This window comes from Elgaria multicarinata, chromosome 17 (genome assembly GCF_023053635.1).
Source record: "Elgaria multicarinata webbii isolate HBS135686 ecotype San Diego chromosome 17, rElgMul1.1.pri, whole genome shotgun sequence".
NCBI classification, from domain to species: domain Eukaryota; kingdom Metazoa; phylum Chordata; class Lepidosauria; order Squamata; family Anguidae; genus Elgaria; species Elgaria multicarinata.
The window spans coordinates 28,945,066-28,969,087 of record NC_086187.1 but is presented as its reverse complement, the minus strand read 5'-3'; the positions used below and the strand labels follow the sequence as shown (position 1 = coordinate 28,969,087).

General features: G+C 66.5%; 2 protein-coding genes across 2 annotated transcripts; one reads left to right on the top strand and one right to left on the bottom strand.

The window, feature by feature from the left end:
• Window positions 1-644: 644 nt before the first annotated feature.
• On the bottom strand, window positions 645-6,092 carry PDIA2 (protein disulfide isomerase family A member 2). Its single transcript, XM_063143501.1, has 11 exons — window positions 5,882-6,092; window positions 5,100-5,306; window positions 4,427-4,560; window positions 3,947-4,090; window positions 3,682-3,798; window positions 3,188-3,313; window positions 2,724-2,918; window positions 2,249-2,369; window positions 1,317-1,498; window positions 1,066-1,155; window positions 645-722 (listed from the first exon to the last, which is right to left on the bottom strand). The coding sequence occupies exons 1-11, from the start codon at window positions 6,090-6,092 to the stop codon at window positions 645-647; spliced, it is 1,605 nt and encodes a 534-aa protein (XP_062999571.1).
• A 1,521-nt stretch (window positions 6,093-7,613) lies between these two features.
• On the top strand, window positions 7,614-15,427 carry RGS11 (regulator of G protein signaling 11). Its single transcript, XM_063143568.1, has 17 exons — window positions 7,614-7,676; window positions 7,901-7,997; window positions 8,640-8,690; window positions 9,154-9,260; window positions 9,632-9,683; window positions 9,824-9,882; window positions 10,046-10,122; window positions 10,229-10,310; window positions 11,083-11,151; window positions 12,517-12,546; window positions 12,959-13,020; window positions 13,423-13,536; window positions 13,825-13,940; window positions 14,309-14,396; window positions 14,732-14,870; window positions 15,049-15,131; window positions 15,255-15,427. Exons 1-17 carry the CDS (start codon window positions 7,614-7,616, stop codon window positions 15,400-15,402), a joined length of 1,437 nt encoding a protein of 478 aa, XP_062999638.1. The 3' UTR covers window positions 15,403-15,427.
• The last annotated feature ends 8,595 nt before the right edge of the window (window positions 15,428-24,022 follow it).

Sequence of the window (24,022 nt, the reverse complement as noted above, 5' to 3'; positions counted from 1 at the left end):
TGTTCCTGGGGTGGGTCCTTTGCCATTTGTGTCTGGGGCAGGGGCTGTGCTGGAGGGATGCCCTCCACAGTGCCATCCACGGGGGGGGGGGGGCTTGGGTTGGATCCGTTGCGTGGCAGTGGTTTCTCAGCGGTACTGGCAACAGCACCACATGCACCTGGCTTTGCTCTTCGGGCCAGGAGCTGCTTTTGGGGCCGGGCAAAAGGGCTGCAGGCTCCTGCGCCGTCTTTGCAGCCTGCCAGCCTCTGGTGGTTGCAACGGGGCCCACGGCGATCCAAGGAGGAGGCTGCCCCACTAGAACCCTCCTCCTAAAAGGCTGCTTTTCCGCCAAGCAGGCCACGGCAACGGGGTTTTCTGCCTCCGCTGCTGCTGCTAAGGCTCCGCGCTCCCTCTGGACATGGAGGCAGCGGAGCTCCTGTGGACAGCTTGGGAGGGCAGGAGGGACCGCGGGGGAGAAGCGCCCGGGGGAAGGAGCGGAGCAGAGCCCCAAAAGGCCCCTGGGGGGAGGGGAAGCGCTTTGCACCACTCACGCGTGGCCGGTTTCAAGGCTCTTTCTTTATTTGACATTTGAAGGCCACACAGGCCTCGCAGGGCAGCCGAGAGACCTGGAAGGCCCCGCCCTGCCCCGCCCCGCCCCTCCATCTCTACAGTTCATCGCGTGGCTCTGTGGCCTCGGCTGGGTTCGTGGTGTTCTCCTTTGCTTCCTTGCCAGTTCCAGCAGCCTGGAAACCAGAGCCAAGTGTTCCCCTCCAGGCCACGCATGGTCAGCGGGGTCTGCTTAAGAGTCTCAAGGACCCCAACAGTTCTCGTCCGCAGCCGCTCAGCTTGCGCCTCGGGCCCTGCCCTGATTCGCCTCTTTCCCAAAACTTCCACGGGAAGGGGAAGCGGCCCATCTGGGAGGAAGCCAGGAGCCCCAAGGCCAAACCCTGCCCTTGGAAAGGCCAGCGACTGTCGGGCCTCGTCCTCTGAACTGGGGCTGGCAAGTTCATGGGCACCCCCACCCCACGGCCCTCCCCACTGAGTGGGGCATCTAGAGGCGGGGGAGGGGCAGCTAGAGGTCCTTACCGCTGTGCCCTCCGGGGGAGGGAGCTCCCCTCCGCTCTCCAGGAAGCGCGAGAAGCTCTCCAGGTCTCTGTCGCTCCTGTACTCGGTCATCTGGGGCAGGGGACAGGGGCGTTGGTTGAGCCAGCAGCACCCTCCTCCTCCCCCTCCCCTTGCCTGCCCGTGGCCAAGAAGGCCTCGCTCCCCCCTTCCTGAAGAGCAGGTGGTCCTGCGGCTGCAAAGCGCGCGCACCCCCCTCCCCCAGCCCCACGTACCTTCTTCTCGTGTCCTGCAGGGAAGTAGTAGAGCGTTGGGTAGGCCGGGACGGGGAGTCCGGCCACCTCGTTGGCGGTGCCGTCTATCTCAGCAATGACGACGTCCTCGTGGTCTTTATATTTCTCCCCCAGCTCCTCCCAGGCGGGGGCCATGGCCTTGGAGTGGGGGCACCAGGGGGCATCTGTGGGCGAGAGGAAAAGGACTCGTTCAGATCTAAGTTGCGGAGGGAAACATGCGGATACTTTGGGGGAATTGTAAGGGGTTCGGGGTTAAATAGAGGAGGGCCCCCAGAATTAAACCCCCCTCCTCCCAGAGCGCCACAGGCAAACCCACGCGCCACGGCTGCTTTGAAGGTTAGCAGGGTTTGCCTGGGCGCATTCTCCGCCGGCTTCCCTCCATCCACCCCCACAATCTTGCAGAAGCCGCTGCTAGGAGGGCTCCTTGCTCTGCTGACGGCCCCCGAGCCTCTGTGGCTGAGCATTATTGGCGCATCGCCAGATCTCTCCCCCTCCCTGCTGAGCTTGGAATCAGCGTGGTGCTCATGGGGTGAGCTGGAGGGAGTGGGGGGTCTGGCTAAAGAGCTCTGGTGGCTTCATGCCACGCAGCCTCCACCGCTGCCCTCTCCCTGTCAAGTCTGCCAGTGCCTCGTGCTGAGCTGGGCATCATGCCTGTACTGGGATAGCTCTGCTCCCAGCTCTTCGCCAAAACAGCTGGGAAAAGGAGCCCGCCCCCTTTGTGGCCCAAGGCAGGGCGGCAGCCTCTGGGCCTGTCTTGGGAGCTCCCCAAGTTGGGTGTCTGGCCAGCAGGTGCTGGCTGGGCCCTGGGAGTAACGGGGGCTGCTCCACTCGGGCCACGGGAGAGGGGCCCCTCCTCCTTTACCAGTCCTGACCGGGGGGGGGGGAAGGGGAGGGGTCAGACGCAGCACACTTACAGAACTTCACAAACACGTTTTTGGTTTCATCCAAGGCCACCTGCTCAAAGTTTTTGCCCACCAGGACTTTAACCGGCCGCTTGTCCCAGTCAGCTGGGAGCTCCTCGCTCATCAGGTGGGGCTACAAGACAAAGCCAAGCCGGAGCGGTGGGTCTGGGGGCACCAGGATCGGGGCAGCCTTGAAGCGGGAGCTTTACCAGGGGTTTCCTTCCACTTGACCCAGACCGGAGGGAGGAGGGAGGGCCAGGTGGCCTGGGGGTGTTGAAGCCGCCTCTGGGGTGCCAGGGAGCTGGGTCTCTGCTGATGAGGCCCTTCCCTACGGCTGGGGAGGGAGACTAAGGAGCCCGGGGTGGGGGCAAGGCATTGCCCATGGGCCGGCTTTGGGGGTGGGAGCTGCTTGCTAGCCTGGGCCTTGAGCCCCGGGGGTGTTGTCCCCCTACGCCCACCGCCCACGACTGACCATCCGGCTGCCCACCTGGACCTTGCCTTCAAGCACGTCCCAGCAGAAGGTGCTGAGGGAGGCCGCGCTGAGCCCTTCGGGGGCCAGGCGGTATTTTGTGTTGCTCTCAATATTGATGAACCGGATGGCGGGCGCATCCTGGCCCTGGAGGCCGAAGTAGTGCAGCACGCCGGCTCCTTCCCCGCTCACGTCCGCAAGGACAAACAGCACCTGCCGAGCACAGCCATGAGCTCAGCCTTCGCCACTGCGCCTGCCGCCCTTTGGGTCAGCCGGATCAGGGCCAGGGGCTGACCCTCTCCAGCTGAGGAGGCAGGCCAGCGGCCGGCTACAGAGCAAGAGGAAGCACACGGCGAAGGTGGGGGTGGGGTTTTGAGAGACAGGTGCTACCAAAGTGGCAGACGAGCCCTGGCCCCCTCCCCTGGACAGCAGCCAAGAGACCCCGCCCACCCCCAGGAGGCATCTTGCCCTGGCAGGCTCACCTGGCCCCGGAAGGCGGGCGCCGCCCCCTGGAAGCTGTCCAACAGCTCTAGCTGGGAGTCCGCCGTCTTGTTGAGGAAGAGCAGCAGATGGTTGAGGATCTTTGCCCCAAATATCTTGGAGGAGTTCTAAGGAAAAGCCACAGGCAGTGATGCTCCGCAGAGGGTGGGCAGGACCAAAAGAGGTCTGTGGGGGTGTGTGTGTCACAGATGTCCTGGAGCTGCAGAATCCGGGCCCCACCACCTGGTGCCCAAGCGGCAGCATAAGGGCCTTGAGAGTCTTTTTCATGGGGGAGCCGAGAGTCGGCCCTGGGTCCTTCCGCACACAGGGCTCTGTGGTCCCAGCCACGGGGGCTGCTCCCCCCACCCTCCGGGAACCTCAGTTTGGAACCCCAGGAGGCCCAGGCAGCGCTCTCCCTCGGCTGCAGGGGGCCCTGGGGTGTCCCGTGCCCCAGGAGACCGTGCCCCCTCTCCAGGAATAGGAGGGTCCCTCTGACCTTGCTTGTAAATTCCATAACCGCCGCCAGGCTCTGCACCGTGATGAATCGGGCCAGCTCAGCGGCATCCAGGCCCAGCTCTTCATCGACCAGGAAGTCTGCCCGGGGCTCGTCATGCTGCAAGAGAGGACCGTGTCCCTGCAGAGAAGGCGGTGGCAGAAGCAGGGCCACCCTCAGGAAGAAATGCCCGTGTAGGGGTGTGCGTGTGCGTGTTTGCACACCATGGGTTTTCAGGCGTCCCCTCCCTGCAGGGATCTGGGCTCACCTTCCGGAAAAGAGAGACCACGTCGCCTCCACCAGTAGCGTTGTATTTCTGGAAGAGCTCCTGGCAGTCGGTGAGTGCGAAGGCCACGTCGGGCTCATCACTGGCCACATCATAGAAGAGGCGCACGTCCGGATCCTGCAGGTCCTGCAGGGGAGGCCCAGGAGCCGGCTGGGAGGAGCGCACGGCGCACAGGGCATGCCCAGGGAACGTGCCCCCCACTGGCCCAGGGGTCTCAGAAGCACCGCTCCCTCTGGGGGTGCTCCCCGAGTCAGATCCAGAGATGCCACCGTCAGAAGCCAGCTGGGCAGGCCCCAGGCATCACTTGAAACGGGCAAAGGACCCGTTGCTTTGTGGTGGCCCAGGCTCAAGGCTGCCTCCCTCCTCCCAGCCGCAGTGAGTGGGAGCAGAGGAGCAGCAAGGGCCCAAGCCAGCCCAGCCAGCAGCAGCTTCAAGATCCCAGAGGCCCCACCAGTTACTCACATGAAAGAATCCAATGACCGCCACAGCGTGGGCCTCCAGGAACGCAGCGGCTTCTTCTGCATCCTGCAGCAGCACGGCGCTGGGCCCGGCTTTCCGTTTCAGCCATCTCACGATTCCCTCGGCATCTGGCTGGCCTGGTGCAGAGACAGGTGTGTGTGTGTGTGTGTGTGTGTGTGTGTGTGTGTGTTGGGGGTGGACTTCCAGCTCATGGTGCCCCCCTCCTTCCCCTTCCCTCGGGTTTTTCTAAGCCTGAGAGCAGCAAGTTAGCAGGAGTCCGCACGTGAGGCTGCTTGGGCCCCGTATGCCGCTCCCGCGAGCCAAGGCAGGTGTGAATGCAGTCCGGGCCGGATCGGGCCAGGCCAACCTGGTGGGCCGAGGACAGCATTCTACTGAGGACGTCGTGGGCCCCTTTGGTTTTCAAGCAGGACACAGTCAAGCTGAAGCAAAGGGGAGCTGTGGGCAGCCGCCCCCTCCCTCACAAGCCCTTTGCCTTTGAGAGAAGGTGAGAGGAAGCAGGGAGGAGGCCGCTCTCGCCTGCCCTCGAGGGGTCAAGACGGGATTCGGAGGGAAGGGAGAACTCCCTGATGAGGCTCTGAACGCAGCAGGGCCTTGGCAGTAGACGAGGGGGCCTTTGAGGTCCCTCCAGGCCCTCTGCTACGGCCGTGGCTCTTACCCGTGAAGTCCGTGGGGTGGGTGCGGTTCCCGTCTCTGAACAGTTTGAGGACGGGGTAGGTGGTGACCCCAAACTCCGCGCTCAGGGCCTGCTCCTCCAGCGAGTCCACCTTGGCCAGCCTCCAGGGGGAGCTCTCGTTCTTCAGGGCTGCTGCCGCCTTTGCGTACTCAGGGGCCAGGGCCTGGCAGCGCCCGCACCCCGGGGCGTCTGAGCAAGAGAGAGGGGGGCCCCTTCGTCAGAAAAAAGGCTGGCGAGGCAGGATGGGAAAGAGGAGGAAGGAAACGGCCACAGGGTGGAGAAAGAAACAGGATCAAGAGGACAGCGCTCTCCCCGGAGGCCTGGCGCAGGCCGGCTCTTGGCTTGGCATGTTTGCTTTTCCAAACTGCTGCTGATAGCAGCGTTCCTTGGATCAACACCTGCTTGTTCAGGTGCCCAGGCTCTGGGTCGGGGGCCTTGCTTGCTGCAGGTGGCGCCCTGGAGGTGCCCAAGAGGAGGCCGAAGTTGCCCGGGCTGCCCTCTCTGGCTACAAGCTGAGCTGCAATGGGAAGCCTGGCTGTGAGCACCCCTGGCCCACCCAGCCCTCCGCCCCAAGAAATGGCCCCGGAAGGAAGGAGCGTGTGGTCTGGGCGAGCTGGCTTTGAAGGCTGCGGCAGCTCCCGCCCAGGCCTCGGCCTTTCCGCAGGGCACACAGGGCAAGGGGGCCCCTGGGGGCAGCTGGGAGGCTCCCGGACCCCTGCAGTGCCTGGCCCTCCTGCCCTCCCCCCTCTGCGGCTGGTACTCACAGAACTCCACCAGGAGCAGCGGGTGCTCGTGCAGGGCTTGGGCAAAGTTGTGTTGGGTCAGGACCAAGACCTCGTCCTCTAGCACAGGCTCTCCGGGAGCCCCTACCTCTTCCGGCTGCCCCTCTGCTGGGCTCTTGCCCTCTGCGGCCTCCCCAGGAGCCCCCGCCAGCCCCAGGAGCAGCAAGCACAGGACAGTGGGGAAGTGAGCCATGATGGCCGGCCGGAGAAAGCGCCCAAGCCAGCCACGCCAGCAGGAGCCAGGAGATGCCAGGCAGGGGAGGGGACAGATAAGGCCCCGGCACCCCACGCTCCTGCCCTGCAGCGGCACGTGGCCCGTTCTGACTGGCTGCTCCACTCGCGATAAGCCCTGCAGGGGAGACCTCCAGCTGCCCTTGCTGACGGTGCCCTTGCAGGCCACGCGGGGGCGGGAGGGAGGGGGCAGATTCGCCTTGCCAGGCCCCCTGGCGGTTGGCTCCGTGGAGTTGAGAGGCGCTAGCCGTGCCTCGGACCAGGGTGTGGCAACCCCGCTGCCTTCGGGGCTCGCAGGCAGGTGTCAGAAACGATTGCGGAGAGGCGGCTGGCCTCCCTGGCCGGGCTGTTGCTTTTCCTGTGGTGATGGCCTGGATCCTTTCCAGCAGGGCTGGCCCTCCGCTGGGCTCACCGACCGGACCTTTCAGGGTGCTTTGTATCGGTGTACCCGGAACAGAGGCTCAGCTGACTAGCCTGGGATTTCCGGGTGGGCCCCACCGGGGCCAGGGGCGGTCGGGGCTTTCCAGTGGCCCAGAAGGGCCAGAACTTCAGCTCTTTCCCCCACGATTGGCCTCATTTGCTCAGACTCCCTTTGGGGCCCCATCAGTCCGGGTCCCCCCTCCCCCTGCTGCAGTGAGGACGGATGGAGAGGAGGCGCTGGGTTTCCCTGCAGTCGCGTTTCTCCTCCCCGGGCCGGGACAAGCCAGCCCTGCTGCCGCCTCGCCAGCCAGCTGCTGCGGGCGACTCCGCGCAAGGAGGAAGCCGGGCGGGCGGGCGAGCCTCTGCGGGCCCGGGGCCAAGAGCCACGCGGGGGGCGCTCTGGCGGGAGGGGGCGGGGCGCAGGCCTGCGGGGGGCGGGGCCGAGGACCCTGACTGGGACCCGGAGAAGGGGGCAGCCCCCAGGGCCGCGTGGAAGCCGGCGCTCCTCCCCCCGCAATAAATGCTGGCGGGCCGAAGTGCCCGGGGGGGAAGAGCGAGGCGCGTGCACAGCGCCACACGCACGCACCCGGCGACCCCCCCCCCCGCCGGTCCTCTTCCTCCTCCTGAGGAGCTGCCCCGCGTCTGGCCGTCTGGCCCGGGGCGGTGGCTGCATCCCGGGTCTCCGCCCTGCCCGGCCCCAGGGGAGCTAGCCGAGGTGCTGAATGCGCGCCTTCGGCAGCGCCGTCGAGTTCTGGCTGGAACCCGGCAGGGAGTCCCTGCCCCGCGGAAGGCCCTGCCCGCCCGCCCGGCTGCGAGTCCGGCTGGAGCGCGTCCCTTGCGCAGCGCCGCAGAGCGGAGGCGGGGCGCTCTGCACGTGCCCAGAGGCGCGCCGGCCCTCGACCCGCCGGCCTCCCCTGCTGCTGCTGCTGCTGCTGCTGCCGCCTGGCGGGGCGGGGCGCGCCGGCAGGGGGCGGCCACGAGCCGCGCAGGATGAGCCCCGCCGGGCCGGGCAGCCGCGCCGGGAGAGCCGGGCTCTGCGCTCCGCTCCGCCTCGCCGCCCGCCATGACCATCAGCGCGCTCCGCCCGGGGGGCTGCCCGCGCCTGCAGCTGCCCTGCCTGGCCAAGGTAGGGCGCGGGGCGGCCGTGGGGGGGTCGCCGGGGCGGCTGCGGCTGGCCGGCCGGGCAGCAGTCTTGCGGGGGGGGGGGCCGCCGGGGGCGACGTTTGGCTTGGGCCCCTCAACGGCCCGGAGGGCGCTTCTGGCGGCGGGAGGGAGGGAGGCGCTCCGGGTCTTCCCGATGGCGGGAGGGGCCGCCCTGACCCCCCTCTCCGCGCCCCTCCCCCCCCGCAGATGGAGCGCGTGGTGGTGGGCATGCAGGACCCCGACATGGGCCTCAAGATGCGCAGCCAACGCCTGCTCATCACCGTCATCCCGCACGCCATGACCGGTGAGTCCCGGCTCGCGTCGAGCAGGCGGCGGGGCGGGGCGGGGCGGGCTCTCCGCCAGCTGCTGCGCCCTCGGCTCGGTTGACCCCCGCTTCCCAAGGCCAGGGCCGCCGCGAGGGGCGGTGAAGGGGCTTCCCCTGTGCCGCTGGCGCTGAACATCTGCTCTCCGGGGGTCTCTGGCCACAGCAGGAGGTGGAGGCGGGGGGGGGCTGGGGAGAGCATCTGCTCTCCGGCCTCAGGGCTGTAAGGCTGCGGCTAAGGGGGGGCCATGATCTGCCTGGCCTCAGGGCGGCACACCGGGGGGGGGGGGGCCGGGCGAGCCCAGGACTGGCTCCCAACCTTCCCTTTATGCCAGTGGCGGCTGGGCCTGGCCTCTCCCTGCTCTCGGCGCGGGGTGGCCCCTGCTGCACCCCCCTCCTGGCCAGGGAGGAGACGCGGGTGGGTCGGCTGCAGCCACGGACCCCCGCAGTCGGGCTTCCAGGCGCTTGCATGGAACAGTGAAAGGGCAAAGCCTCTTCGTTGGATGAGCCCCCATGAGGGGGGGAGAAGAGGCTCCCAGAGGGGCACGGGTGAGTTGGGCCAGGGGGTGGGGGCTTGCCTCTGCCGGAGCCCGTCCTGAGCCAGGCGTTCTCTCCCCTCCGCAGGCATTGACATTGTGGAGTGGCTCATCCAGAAATACGCCATCTCGGAGGAGGGTGAGCGGCCCGCCTGGGCTATGGGGGAGGAGGAGGAGGAGGAGAAGGAGGAGGAGGAGGAGGTCTCTGTCCTGCCAAGGCGGGCCACAGACCCCGGGGGCGGGTAGGCACTGGTCCCATGCCCTGGAGCGGCTGCCGCCTTGCAGAGCTCTTCCCCAGCCCTAATGGCCTCCTTTCAGGCTGGGCAGACACCTCCCTTGTGTGCCGAGGCCTGGGGAGGGGGCCTGGCGTGGAGCCCCAGGCCAGCGGCGAGGTCTCTGGCCCTTCTCCGGCACGGTGTGGCAGGCTGCTCCTTCCTGGAGGGGGGATCCGTTGCCAAGGTGGGGTTGCCACAGAGGGTCTGGTATCACCCCTCTCGGAGGGGCAGACCCCCTGCTCTTTGGGAGAAAGCCTCCCAAGGAAGGCTGGGAATTGCAGGGGCTGGCCAGCAGTAGCCCCTCTGGCCACGGTCTTCTCCCTTCAGAGTCCTTGCACCTGGGCAACCTGATTGTGAAGCACGGCTACATCTACCCTCTGAAGGAACCTCGCAGCCTGGCACTGCGGGCGGACGAGACGCCCTACCGATTCCAGGTAGGCCTGGAGAATCCGCAGCCCCCCGAGGTCCTGTCAGGCCAGCCTGTGTTGGGGGCTCCCAGCCAGGCAGCCTGGAGCCAGGAATCCAAGGGGGTGGGGGGTCAGGGGAACATCGCCAGCCCGGCACACCCCCTTGGCCTGTCACTGCTGCTGGAGTCCTGCAGGCTGCCCCCACCCCCGTTTCTTTCCGTCCACCAGGCTCTTGCTCCAAGGCCCCAGGAGGGGAAGCAGGAGTCCTTTGCAAGCCAAAGAGGGTGGGCTACTGGCCTCTGACCTCCCAGCCCAAGAGGGCCACAGGCTGCCTCCCTTCTCCCCCCCCCACACACACATTGGCAGCTGAACTTTGCCTCTTCCTCTGTCGTCTGCAGACGCCCTACTTCTGGATGACCACGAAGTGGCCGGCCACGGAGCTGGATTACGGTGAGCGCCCCCCCAGTCTCCCTTTCTCACAAGGAGGGAGGGGCTTCCCCCTCCCTCCCTCCCTCCCTGGTTTTATCCCCAGTAGCCAAGAGAGTCTTTGGGCAGAAGAGAGGCACTCCTGACTCTTCTCCCTCTTTCAGCCATCTATCTGGCAAAGAAGAATATCCGCAAGCAGGGAGACCTCATTGAGCACGAGAAGGTAGGGGGGGATAGGCCTGGTCCCGGAGAGCAGGTGAGCATGGCAGGAGACCTGCGGGGGGGGGCAGCAGGAAGAGCTCCTGGGCCTCTTCAGCGCCACGGAATGGGTCGGGGTGTGTGTCAGCAGACCTTGTGCGTCTGACGCAGGCGGGGCGTCCTTGCAGGAAGACTACAGTCAGCTGCACAAGAGGATCAACCACTCCTGGGACTTCGTGGTGATGCAGGCGCGGGAGCAGCTGCGGTGAGCCCACGGGGAACCTGCCTGTTTGGGGGCTGAGGTGGAGCTGCAGGGGGGGAGGAGAAGGGACCCCGAGGCCTTGACGCTCCCCCTCCCTCCCTCCCCACAGAGCCGCCAAGCAGCGCCGGAAGGGCGACCGCATCGTCATTGAGTGCCAGGAGCAGGCCTACTGGCTGGTCAACAGGCCCCCGGTGAGCAGGCAGGGGGGCAGCAGAGGGGGCAGGGAATGCGTGTGCTTGTGCAGGGGGGACACACCACAGCATGGATTTATTCTATTTATTTATTGCATTTATATACTGCCCCATCGCCGAAGCTCTCTGGGTGGTTCACAGCCTGCGGGAAGCTGTGTCCCTGGGCGCAAAGAGGCGGCTGACGGCTGGTGACCCGTGTCTTGGGCTGTGTGCAGATGATGGGTTAGAGAGTGGCTCAGAAGCTGGGGTTGGGCTCATGGGCGGGGCAGGGCGGGGCAGGGCAGGGCAGGGGGGGCACAGTCCTCAGCACCTGCCAATTCTCAGGGCCTCTGTTGAGCCGGCAGGACCCAAAACCATGGTGGGGGGGGCCTCTCTGCTCCCCATGGGTATTTCCAATCCAATGCCTACAAGGGGCGTTGGGAACTGGGGACCCCAAAGGTGTGGGGGGAGGGGAAGTTGCCCCGCCCTGCGCTGATCTCCTCTTCAAGCTCTCTGCCCGCCGCAGCTCGCCCTGGTGCCTCATGGGCTCCTTGACCCCGGTTCCTTCCGGCCAGAGAGCGGCGTGACCCTCGCAGCCCAGCCCTGTCCTGCCTCAACACGCCCCCTGGTGGTGTGGAACTGCAGGGGAGCAAATCTGTCCGTGGGGGACCCAGGTTCCTGGGAGCTGGCTCCCTTCCAGTGTGGGGTCCAAGCCCCTGGCTGCCTCCTTGTGCGAATGGCCCCTCGAGGCAGGGGAGGGCCGGTGCCAGCCTCTGTTCTGTCCTGCCCACAGCCTGGAGCCTTGAACGTGATGGATCAGGGCCCCGAGCGGAGGAACCGCCAGAGCACTAGAGTGCAGCTGGTAAGTGGGGGGGGGCAGGAGGAAGGAGGGGGAGAGGGGGGTGTCAGTGGGGGGAGGGGATCTGGACTTGACCGTCCTGGCTAACCAGCGCTTGGGCTGCACCTGCCTTCTGGCAGCCGCTGGAGTCCCCCCTCCCCCTCCCTCCCTGCTCCTGCTCAGGGCTCATGGGCTCTGCCTCTTCATCAGGGGGGAGGGGGGACTACTCCCCCTCCATGCCACCCTTGCAGCCACCTCAGTGCAGTGGCAGCCGGGCCTGCCTTTGGTTTCCCTGTGTGATGGGGGGGGCTACTCCACCTTCTGGGCTGCTGCTGCAAGGCTCTGTGGGGCTGTGGGGCCTTTCCAACCCCATGAAGGGGTTGAGAGGGGGAATGGACACGCTCCCCAGGGGCCCCCACTGCAGCTTTCCCCATCCAGGGGCTGTGCCACCACGTGGCCCTCACTAACTCTGTGTCCTGTCTCCGTGCTGAAGATGGGTGGGGAGGGGGCCCAGCCGGACGCCCTCCAGGTTGGGCTCTCCCCCTTCCAGTGGCCTCCCAGCACCCTCCCTTTCGCTTGCTGTTTGTCCATGGGCTGCTGCTCCTCCTCTTCCTCCTCCTCCTTGTCCCTGAGCTGGGGGCGGGTGGGGGCTCATGACCCGTGTCTGTGCCAGAGAAAGTAGGAGAGGGCCGGCCAGCTCCGCCTTGGTCTCTTCTCTGAGGAGTGGGTCTTGCTTCCTCTGCCCACGTCCCCCCACCCCAACTGCCCCCACCCCCACATGTTCCCTACTGACTGTTTGGGTCTGTTCTCTTCTCTCTTCTGTGTGGCGCCTTGTCCGTCTGTCCGTCCACGTAAGTTACTAACGTGACCACTAACTCACAAACTGCAGCTGGAGGTGGTGGTGGTGGTGGGGCTTGGCTTGCTGAATGTGCTGAAGTGGGGTGGGGGTGGTTGGGAGTGCCTGGGACAAAAGGGACTTATGGGGTGGGGGCTAAAGCATTTTGAGAGCTTTGGCATGGAGAAGGTCTCAGGATTGATCCTTGCCGTGGCCAGTTGTATGGATCAGGCCCAGCTGCCCAAGAGGCTGGAGCACCAGTCAGTGTAGATCGGCCTTCCTCAACCTGGGGCGCTCCAGATGTGTTGGACTACAACTCCCAGAATGCCCCAGCCAGCTCTGCTGGCTGGGGCATTCTGGGAGGTGCAGTCCAACAGATCTGGAGTGCTCCAGGTTGAGGAAGGCTGGTGTAGATGAATGATGCTGCGGGGGGGAGGGGGAGTCCGCCTTGGTGGGAGGCAGCTTCCGGAGGGAGTTGGGGGGGGCAGGCTTGGCAGAAGGCCAGGGCCTCAGCCGAATGGCTGAGCCGGGCTCCCCCCCTCTCTTTTAACCAGGAGAAGAACAGCGACTACTACAAGAGGGAGGTGAGTGGGCAGCAGGGGGACGGGGGACAGGACGGGGAGGGGGGAGCCGGGAACGGGGAGTTCCAGGCCTGCTGGAGCCCCCCTCTTCCACGCCGGGCCCAGGAAGTTGGGGTGGGTTCAAGCACAAGGCTCCCTCTCCGGAGGAAACGACCCAGCCCCTGGGGGTGGGGGTGGGGGTGGGGGGCACACAGCGTCCAAGCAGCCCTTGCTGATCTGCAGACGGGGAGATATGGGAGCCTTCGAGAAAGCAGCATTGCCAGGTTTTCCGTCTCCGTTCAGAGTCAGCCTGTTGGGCCTTTGCTCCAGGCAGCTCTTGCCATACTAAAACGGGGGCCCTGAGGTGGGGGGGACTGGGGGGCACAGCAGCAGCACCAGCCACCGCCTGACCCCTGGACCCCTCTCTTGGATGCAGATCCGTTACTTCCGCGCCGCCATGGGCAGGTCACGCATCAAGTCTTCCGTTTGCCTGGAAGGGTAAGTGGGGAGCCCACCCGGGATCTGGGGCTGCCCCCCCTGCACGGAGTGAGGGAGGGGGCCTTGCCGGCCAGCCCTGACGCCCTGTCAGCCCGGGTCCCACAGCTGGAGGGAAAAGGCTGCCGCTCCGCCCGCCAGGGGGCTGTAGGGGGCCACAAGAGCCCGCGTGTGGAACGTGTCACGGAGCCGCACGAAGGACTGCCGAAGGCTTTGTGCAGCCGCTCCCCATGTGGCGTTGGGCAGCCACTGGAGGAGCTGCCACATCCCCCAGATCTGGGGCACCCCACCCGCCCGCCACGGGCACCCCTCTTCCTGCCTGTGGGGCAGCCCCTCGTCATCCCAGCAGGCCGCTGAGAACTAGCCCCGCCTGACCATTCCCCCACCCCGCCCCTGCCTTTGCAGGTACATCAAGTTCAATGAGCAGTACGTGCCCCACGACCCCATCATGTCTGGCTGCCTTCCCAGCAACCCCTGGATCACGGATGACACCATGTACTGGGTGATGAACGCCCCCACGTAAGGGCAGAGACCCCCAAGCTGGTCGAGGGGAGGGGAGGGGAAGGGAGGGGACGCACCCCTCCTGCCTTGCCCGCGTGGCTGCTGGAGGCTTCTCTGTTGTGTGCCTGGGAGCGGGGCGGGGGGGCTGCCTTGGATGTGTGGGGCTGCGGACCCCAGCACTCCCCAACGGGCTTCCCTTGGGGGCGTTTGTGTGGGCGGCTCTCGGCTTCTGTAGCTGGGGGGGCAGGGTAGGGTTGGGGGGATCCTGGCAGATGCCGCCCCCCCCAAGAGGTTTCCTGCCCACAGGGTGACGGCCCCCACCAAGCTGCGCGTGGAACGCTGGAGCTTTGGCTTCAGTGAGCTGATCAGCGACGCCCTGGGCCGGCTGCAGCTGCTGGAGTTCCTCAAGAAAGAGTTCAGCGGTGAGTGGGGGTGGGGGAGAGAATCCCTCTGGGTGGGTGGGTGGGGGCTCCTGTGCCCAGAGCTGCAGAAGGGTGCCCCCCAACTCGGGTTGCCTCCTCGGCGGATGCTGGTGAAGCGACATTAAAGACCTCCCAAACGATTCCGCCTCCAGACGGGCATCAAAACGGCACATGTGGCTCAGCGCATGCTGGCATGAGCGGGGGGGGGGGCAGCCTTCAGGCTGAGGGGCGATGAGCTGGCGGGGACCAGTCGCTATGCCTATGTAGGCCAGTTGCTGTGGAACATGGGCGGGAGGGTTATGCTGTTGCCTTGGTGCCCAACGCCTGATGGGCTCTGCTCTCTCCTCCCCGCCCCCCTTCCGGCACAGCGGAGAACCTGAGCTTCTGGGAGGCCTGTGAAGAGCTGCGTTATGGGGAGCAGGGGCGCATTGCTGAGATCGTGGACTCCATCTATCAGTAAGCTGCTTCCCCCTCCCCCTCCCCCCAACCCCCACCACACTGGGCAGGGGGCGTTGGCCTCCCCACCCCCAGAGTAGAGCTGGGGGCACCACCCTCTCCCCAGCCTGCGCTGATGTGCTGGCGTGTGCGTCTTGGCGAAAACCCCCCCCCCCCGCCTGTTTGGCTTGGCGGTGTCCCTTCCTGGATGGCTCCGGAGACCCTCCCTCCTCTCCTTGAGCTGCCCGGCTTGCCTCGGCCCTCTGGTGTTGAGCTCCCGGCCTGCTGCAGGCCGCTCCCGCCTCCGCCCCGGGCACGCTCTGCGGCCTGCCAATCTGCGCTGGTCACCCCCACAGGCAGTTCCTGGCCCCCGGAGCCACCCGCTGGGTGAACATTGACAGCAAGACCATGGAGCGCACCCTGGAGGGGCTGAAGACCCCCCACCGCTACGTCATGGACGACGCCCAGATGCACATCTACATGCTGATGAAGAAGGTGCTCAGCCTGACCAGCCTTGGGGCACCGGGGGGGGGGGGGTGATGCTCACGGCTGGGTCGTGGGCCCTGCCCGGGCTGGGGGGCACTGCCATGGCCAGCGTGGTGGGCTTGTAAGGGGCAAAGGGGAGGGATCCAGCTGAGCTATTTCTCCCCATTCCCCCCCCCCCCGATGCCAGGACTCCTACCCGCGCTTCCTGAAGTCCGATCTCTACAAGAGCCTGCTGGCAGAGGCCCTCATCCCGCCAGAGACCAAGAAGGGGTGAGTGGAGGGGTGGGGGTGGGTGGGCAGCCTGCCTTTGCCTCAGGGAGGAGGAGGAGGAGGAGGGGGCTGGGCTGGGCTGGGCTGGGCGGCTCCCCCTGACTCTTCCTCCCCCCCCCCCAGGGTCTTCCCCTTCATGCGGAAGCAGCGCCACTCCAGCCCCAGCCCGGCCTGGCTGCCCCCTCCTGGGGACCCCGAGGTGAAGGCGGAAGAGAAGAGCCCGGCTGCTCCAGCCCCCGCCGCTGAGCCTCAGCCCGAGGACGACAGCTAGTGGGCCCTCCGCTGCTCCCCTCCCGGCTGCCCCCACCTTCCACAGGGGCCGGAGGGGCCGGGAGCTGCTTTGGCCTGGCCTGGGCCCCGTGGACTTCCCGCTCCTTCCCCAAATCCGGACAAGCACTTCTGCCTCCTCCGTTGCTGTGGGGCACCTCAAGACTCCCCTGCTGTTCCTGACCTCCCCCCCCCCGGACACAACTGGAATCAAGCCATAGGGTGGTGAACGCCCGGCCCCCACCCTGCACAGCACCTCCTCTGCCTTAGCTGGGATCCCTCCACGGAAAGACCCCCACCCCGCCCCGGCCACATCTCTTGCCTCAGGAAGTGCCCCCCTGCCCCCCCTCCAGGGATGGCTGCTGCTCCCTGCCTCTATGGGCAGGTTTCCAGGCCCCGGGGCCGGCACACGCATCCCCCGCCCTCTCCGTCATTCCGTGCATGATGGACGCGCAATAAAGCCCTTTTGGAGAGCGAGGTGTCCGTTGCCTCTGTGGGCAGGAGGGAGGGCAAGGGGCAGCCCCCCAGGGGCAAGCCAAACCCCCTCCCCCCATGGCCCCTGGCGTTGGGAGGCGGCTGCCCAGGATGCCACAGGGAAGGCAGGCTGCTGTGGGCCACGGCTGCTGCCTGGTACAGCCACGGACGGGTGTGTCCATGGCCCCATGCTCCCTTGGAGGCCCTGTGCTGAGCCGCCAGCCAAGGGCACGCCTTGTCGGGCTCCCAGAGCCCCAGAGCCCTTCCAGCCGCCCGGGGCTTCAGGAGAAGACAGGTGTGGAAGCAGACGGCTGTCCTCCAGCTGCCCTCCTCGGAGCCTCTTCCTCTGGCGCCCCCTTGCAGGTGGGGCCGAGGGGAGGGGAGGGGAGGGGAAGGGGGGTGAGAGAGCGCGTCCCTTCGGGCACAGGCTGTAGGCTCCCCCTCCACCCGCCCCACCTCTCCCTCTGGACCGCCTCGTCCTTCGTCTCCCTCCAGTGCTGGTGTGTGTCTGGGTCCTTCTGGGCACTTCTCCCTCCCCCCCATTCCCTGAGCGGCTTCGGACACCTCCAGGGGCTTAAACCGCCCTGCGGAGGAGCAGGGGATGAAGCGCCCAGCTGCCTCTTGCTCTTACGGGCGAGCGGGGGGGGGGGGGAGGGGCGGCACGCAAAGCGCCCTTTGGGAACGCCAGGAAAGCGCTCGGAACAGTTGGCAGCCTGGGGCTCAGCCGGCCTGTGCGGAGCGCGCCTAAGCGGATTAGGGGCTGGAAGGCTGCTGGGAAAACAGCAGCAGCAGCCTTGCTGGGCACGTCCCCCTGCCAAATCGCTTTGCCCCCTCCCCATCCTTGATCCACAGTATGGGGGCCTGGGATGCAGCAGCAGGCAGTGTGTGGGGCAGCCCCCTTCCGCCGTTGCTCATGGCGGAGGGCTGGGCTGTCCCAGGGCCACTGGCCTCGGGCGGGCGTGGGAGATGCCGGTTGCTGGGGCCCCCTCAACCTCAATGGGCCTGGGGGCAGGTTTGGGGTGCTGAAAAAGTGCTGTGGGGGCCGCCCCCCCTCCTGGTCCACTCCCCCACTCCAGGGGGAAGGGGACGTCCTTGCAGCCTCTGTCAAGGGACGCACAGAGCAGCCGTGGGGGAGAGAGGAGGGGAGGGCTGAGCTGGCGGGGGCCGGGGCCTCGGAGCACGGCGGGAAAGTCGGCGCAGCCACATCGGGGCGGAGGGACGCCTGCACTCTGCGAAGAACCGCCAATGTGCCACGCGTTGATTTGGAAGGCTGGGAATAAACGGGCCGGAGCCGGAGCGTTCATCCAGGCGGGGCGGGGCTGGCCTGCGGAGGCTCTGGGGGCCACGGCGGAAAACGGCCCCTTAGGGTCCCTGCTGCTGCCTTGACCAAGGAAGGAAGAGGGGAGCTCCAAGATGGCCCTGCCCGCCCTGCCCCTTCCACACCCACACCCCGATGCTGCCAGTCCGGGACGTTCTCCTCTGACTGGGGGCAGGGGCAGAATCAGACGGGGCTGAAAAGTCCCCCCCGCCCCCTGGAGCGTGAGCTCCGCCCCCATCAGGTGTGGCCGCAGGAGCGTTTCAGCAGGCGGAGGAGGGCCCCTCCCTGTGCGGGGAGGACAGCCACAGCAGGGGGGGGACACGGGACGTACGTACGTGCCACCCTGGCCAACGGGGATCCCCCTCCCCCTCCCGGCCATGGTGGGAGCAGCTGGGCTCTCCCAAGCAGGCAGTGGCCTCTCGTGGCCAGTCTGGAAGGAGAGCAGGCCCGGCCTCCTGGCCACCGCCTCTGCTGCAGCTGAATCTCCAGCGCCCAGAGGAATGGAAGGGCGAAGGTTACGCCAGCCCGGGCGTGCGGGCCGGCCACGTTCAGTGTGTGAGGGTGGTGGTAGGTGAGCCACCTGGCCAGAATTTGGAATGGTTTTGATCACCGCATGGAGAGGGGCGGAAAAGGCCATGCTCGGGGGTGCTGGGGAGGGGCCCTGGGCAGAAGACCCCGCAGCCGCCTCCTTCAGAGCAGGGTCCCAGCCCCAGGCCGGCATCTCCCCCCCCCCCCATGTCCTTCCCTCCCTGCTCCTTCCACTCACAGTAACGCAGGAGCCGGCAACAGACAGAGGAACACATGGCGGAGTTGTGGACAAAAGGAGGCTTTATTGCAACCACTACAGCAGCAGGCCGCGCGGGGCCCCCCAGGGTGCCCCCGATGCCCAGATCGGCCGTTGCGAGGCCCCGGCTGCCTGAACCCCCCACCAGCGTCAGAGGAAGCACCGATCAAGACCCAAATGAAGCACCGTTGCTTAAATTGATCACAACAGAAAAAGCGATTGTACGGGCCCCAGGACCGGGGGCGGGGGGAGCTGGACTGAGCAGCCGCTTCCTGAGAGCCTCCGCCCTCTGCTTTCCGCAGCAGGCCCTCGACTTCCCACGCCCTGAAGCGGAGCCCAGGGTGTCCTGGGCCCCTCCCCAGGAGACTCCGGAAGGGTCTTCTTCCATGGAGCCCCCTGAGGCAGGAGCAGCCAACCTGTCCAGGCGGCGGTTCCCGGGGGGGGGGGGGGCTGCCAGGGGCTGCACAGCCTCTACGCCAGTCGCTGGGCTGCCAAAGGGGAACCCTGCTCCTGTCCCCCCTCCCCGCCCTGCGTAGGAAAAAGGCTGGGGGAGGGGAGGGGGCTTGCTTCAGGGCTGCTCAGACGATTTGGGGCAGAGGCCTGGGAGGGGCCGTGCCAGTCAGCCCCCCACCCCCTCCCCCCCGTGTCTCTTTGGTTCGGGATGAGCCTCAGAGGCTTGCTGCGTCAGCCAAGGGCCCCATCGCCACACGCCACACCATGCTCTGCCCCCCATGCAGGTGGCTGCCCTGGGCTGGGGAGCGGGGGCAGCCGCCTCCATCAGGGTCAGGCCTCCGCTCTTCCGGGCTCTTCCGGGGTCGTGGGTCTCTGCCGCGCCCCGGCCGGAGCTCACCGGAGGCTGCGGTATCTCATGCGGAGGAGCCGGTCCCGGACGCTCTGCTCGGTGTCCTGAGCCAAGGCGCTGAGCCAGACCACGCGGCTGCCGGCCACGTCCTCCTTCAGCTTCCGCTTGGACAGCACCACCGGCCCGGGGGCGCTGCCCACCCGGGGCCCCGTCAGCAGCACGTAGCAGGCGTGGCGGCTCCGCTCGAAAAGCACTCCTGCAACCCAAGGTGGGGAGGCGGTGACGGCACGGCTCCCTGGGCAACCGTGGGGGACGGGGGACGGGGGGATGGGACCAGGACGGTGGGGGGGGGGGCGGGGGGCGCTCACCTTCAAAGGCCACAATGGGCTCCGTGGTGTTGCTCATCTCCAAGAGGACGCTGGGCAGGGAGGGGTGGAACAGGTACAGGTACAGCTGCTGCTGCTGCTGCGGAGCCCCTTGCCCGGATCCCTAGAGCCAAGAGAAGGGCAGCGCTGTAGCCCAGCCAGGGAGGAGGGAAGGGCCCGGCCGGCCAAACCGCTCCCCCCCCCCCCCGCAGCCTCTGCGAAGCTTCCTTGTGCCTGGAAGGCTGCCAGGGGAAGGTGGTGGCGCAGGCGTGTCCCTGTGGCTCCCGAGGGCAGAACCAGAGCCAGCGTGCAGAGAGCAGCTTCTCCTTCACTGGAGGCATTTCCACAGAGGCCGGATTGACGGCTGCACCTGCATTGAGCAGGGGTTGGGCTAGATGACCTCTCAGGTCCCTTCGAACACTAGGGCTGATTCCGTGACTGCTGCAGGAAAGACGGCGCTGGGCTGTGGGCGTTTGGGGGCACAGCAGGCGCCAGCGGAGCGACTCCTGCCCTAGGCCAGGCAAGAGGAGGCCGGCTCAAGGGGCATCGGGGCCACGGGCGTCTCTGGCCACCTTTTCCCCTCCCGCCTGCCCCCAAAGCCTGCCAGCGCACGAGGCCAGCCTAGCCGACGCCGGCTCGGACGTCATCGTGGGGCTCCAGCTTGAGGCCCAGCTGCAGCCCCCGAGGCAGAGTGGCTCCCATCCCATTCCGTCCAGGCCCCCCCCCCAGCTCCCACATGCCCGCAGCCCCTTCCCCACTCACGGTTCCGTTCGTGTCCCCCGGGTGCACGCCCCAGAAGAGGAAGGCGGATCTGTGGTCAGCGGTGGCCAGGGTGGCGGGCCTGGGAGCCCCCGGCCCCGAGAGCAGCTCCACTTCCCACTCCAGGCCTCCGGAGACGCTCTCCACGATCATGACCTACCGAGGGAACGGCCACCTGAGCTGGGGGCTGCCCCAGGCCTCGGCACGACTGCCGGCCACCTTCACCCCAAGGACCTGCTCTCCCCCCGGCCCCACGGCGGGGCGGGGCGGGGCAGGCACAGGCCACCACCACGCGACTGCTGCCGGGCTTCTCCCCTTTCCCTCTCGGGGGAGGCCAAGGGCCGCCACCGCCGCTGTCCCCAGGGCTCCGCGTGCCCTCCGGACCTCCTCCCACAGCGCTGCAGACGGCGCCCTTTCCCAGGGGCGGGGCAAAGAAGAGCCCACCGGCCGTTTCAGGAGCTCAAGCGGTCGAGCGTGGGAAAGAAGGCCAGGTGCATTCTGGGAACTCTGAACTCCTGCGTGAGAAACCGGGTCTGCAGGTCCACCGGGACGCCTCCCCAGCGGGCGAAAATCCCCCGTGGCGCTGAGCCAGCAGGAGGGCTCGGGAGCTTCCGGGAGCACAGGGCCTACCCCCCTCTGCCCCCCACCCCCCTCTGCCCAGCTGCGAGCGCCCCCCACGCACCTTCTTCTTCTGGGGAGAGACCCTGCTTTCCACCACCACGTCAACCGCGTCGGTATCGTAAGCCCCGAGTACTGGCTCACTGCAGGAGGACAGGGGAAAAGGGGGGGGCATGAGCCGGAGCTGCATTCAAGGTCAGAAGGCCCGAGGGGTGGGGGGAGGGCTTGGAGGGCAGGGCGGCAGCAGCAGCTCCCGGCACTCCTCCTCCCCCTCCCCCCGTTACCTACAGGGGAAGGAGAGAGCAGGGAAAGGGCCGCTCGGCCTCCGGGCCGGCCTCTGGCCTCCTCCCTCCGGGCCCGGGGAGGCAGCTCAGCACACGCCAAAGGCCAGGAGGGCAGCAGAATGAGGCCACAGAGGCCTGGCATGTGCCCCCCCCCCGCGCAGGAGAGGAGGGGCCCGGCCCTAGGCGTGGACGCTGCCCGCCCTCCCTCCCGCTCCAGGGCCAGCGTTACCTCAGGAGGTGCGGGATGTCAGTGACCCACATGGAGCCCAGGCGCTGCTCCTCCACCAGCTGCAGGGCGGACGACCTCGCAATCAAGAGGTTGGTCCCCGAATTCACAGGCACCTTTGTCAGGTATTGGATTTCTCCAGAGCTGCAGGAGGAGGAGAAGGAACAAGGAACAGCCGTGATTCGCAGGAGGCGCCCACGGCAACCGAGGCGGCACCGCTCCCCATGGGGAGCCTGCTTTCGCAGACCCACCGGCCGCCCCAAGTCCCACCCTGAGGGCTCCCCAGCGTGGCCATGAGAAAAGGGGCCGCGAGCCTGGGCTTTGGATCCTTGCGGCAGTGCCAGGCGGCCTGGAGCTTCACTGCTGCTGCAGCCGGAGCCTCATAAAGGCTCCCAACAGCGCCGGCCCCTGAAAAGCACCCCTGGGGGAGGGCGGCCTGGGCCTCTCGCGAAGTGCGCAGCGCCTCCCACGCGGCAAAGCCCCCGCCCGTACCTGAGCAAGGGGACCTGGTGGGTGAGTCCGTCAATGATCTGCTCCCAGTGCAGGTCCTTCTTCAAGCTGGGGCGCTGTTGGTCTCCCGCGGAGAGCGCCATGCGGTAGAAGAACTCCAGGGAGTAGGCATACAGGGCATCGGCTGCACCAGGAGAAAGGGGGCCGGTGAGCCAGGGAGGCCGCCAAGGAGCCAGCTCCCCCCCCCCCCGCCCCCGCGGTGAGGCATCCAGGCTGACATGCCGCCGCCCATCTCTGGCAGCCGCGGGACTCGCCTGTGTAGAAGAGCACATAGTGGGCTTCGTTCGGGGTGACGTGCAGGAGGTGGCCCACCCTCCCCGGCAGACGCAGCCTTCCGTGGGAGCCGATCTTGGTGCCGTCGCTTCCCGAATGGAAGGCGCTTTGGATCTGCGGGGAAGAGGCAGAGCAGCGCTGCACTCCCTGGGCCCCGCGAAGGGGCCGCAGCGCCGTGGCTGTAGCGCACGGGACCGCCTCCCGTGGCAGGGCCGCCCCGTGGCTCCAGCCCGCCTCACCTCCTCTCCCACGGCAGCGAAGAGCAAGAGGTCTGGCACACCGTCCCCGCTGATGTCTGGGACCTTCAGCAAGGGACTCAGCACTGTAGCATTGGCTCCGAAGTGGGCCGCCTCCTGCCACAGGGTCCGGCCTGAGGAGCAAGCAGAGCAGGCGGCGCGGATTCAGACAAGACCAGCTGAGGTGGGGGGAGGGGGAGGGGGAGGGAGACCCTTGGGGCCCAGACTCCAGTTCCCAGCATCCTCTGGGCCTTTGCTGTGGCCACCGGCTCAGTCGGCGTTGTTTGCTGCTTGTTTTGCCTTGGTCTGACGTGCCGCTTCGCCCCGCGCTGCTGGCTTTAGCTAGGGTTTTTTATGACGCGTCACTGGGTGGGAAGGGGTCGCTGCACCCTGCCCGGCCTCGTGGGTCCCCGGCCGACGGCTGCCTGGCCACTGTGGGAACGGAGCGCTGGACTAGACGGGCCCTCGGTCTGATCCAGCCTCAGGGCTCTTCTTCAGCGTTCGCAACGATCGTTGGATGTGCCTCGTTGCTCCAAGAGAGCCGCCTTCCCTGCAAGCCCTGCTCGTATCAGCAGCCAACCTCTGCTCCCGGGCCCCTTGCCGGGGATTGGGCCTGCATACGTATCTGCTTCTGGAACCACCCCGCCCCCTGCCCAAGGCCTGGGTTGGGAGCCTACACCCCCGGCTGGATTTTCCACGCCGTCCCAGAGATGCTGGCGGAGTCTACCTGTCTCCAAGTCCAGGGCAGCGAGGAGGTCTGGCTTCCCTGCGATGAGGCAGGCCGGGGAGTGTTCGTGTTCAGCCGAGCAGTCCATCAAGAGCAGGTCTTCAGCCACAGGCCTCTGCCAGAGGGTGCTGCCGTTGGTGCCCGAATGAGCGGCCACGAAGGCACAGGGGGAGGCAAAGCCTGGAGAGAGGGAGGGAGGGAGGGAGGGAGGGAGGGGAGGGAAGGTCAGCACCCCCCCCCCGATGCTGCCTTCTGCCCCCCCGACCCCCCTTGAATCTCAGATCCTCCCCTCCCCCAACTCTTACCTGCACTAGAGCAAGAGCTGTTGGCACTGCTGCTATTGAGCCCGCCAGCGGCAGCCGCTTTGAAAGCAAAGAGGACGTCCTGCACTCGGTCCTTGTCCACGTCCCCCACGGCCAGGAACGCGTACGCGGCTGCAACGAGATCAGAGAAGGGCGCTGGAGCTGGGTGCTGCGGTGGGGGTCATGGCGCACACGCACCCCAGTGAGACGCTAAGACGGGGCCCCCCAATCTTTGGGGACATTTGGTAATTTGAGAACATGCTGTGGGCACCACCACAAAATGCCAAAATGCCGCTCACATCGACGGCTCGGAGGCTGCATTTTATTCAGCAACATGTTTTGTTGAGTGTCCACTGGACAACACAGCCGCTCTTTCGTAAGGGATTGTCTAATTCTGCTCATTGCTGGTGGTGTAGCACAGGGAATGATTTTTTAAAGCTTATGTTTTAGGCAATGTCCAGTAGTTGCTTCTTTTTGCAAAGGGGGGGGGGAGTTTAGCACATGGATAAATTTTGTCCTGGAACAGCCTTGATGCACACACTCGGTCAGCGTAGATGGATTCCTCGCAGCCTTTTGATAACTAAAAAAATATGATAACATTGGAAAAACAAACACTGCCCTCCTATGACATAATGGATTGAGGACCTTACAACACTTTCAATATTTGAACGGGTAAACCGTAGACACCACCTTCAAATACATATTTACATGGATACGAAGTCTGCTTTTGTTGAAACCTATCTTTTATTACTAGAACGTTGTATGCATTTTGTACAAATCCATGTAAGTATATTAAAAATACTAGAAACCATTGGGTGCCTTTGTGGGCACCATCGGAGGTGCCTACGGGCGCCGTGTTGGGGACCCCTGCGCTAAGGAGCCACCAGACCCCTCTGCCGCTGTGCCCACGAACTCACCTGCGTTGTCGTAAGTTCTGTGCCACGTC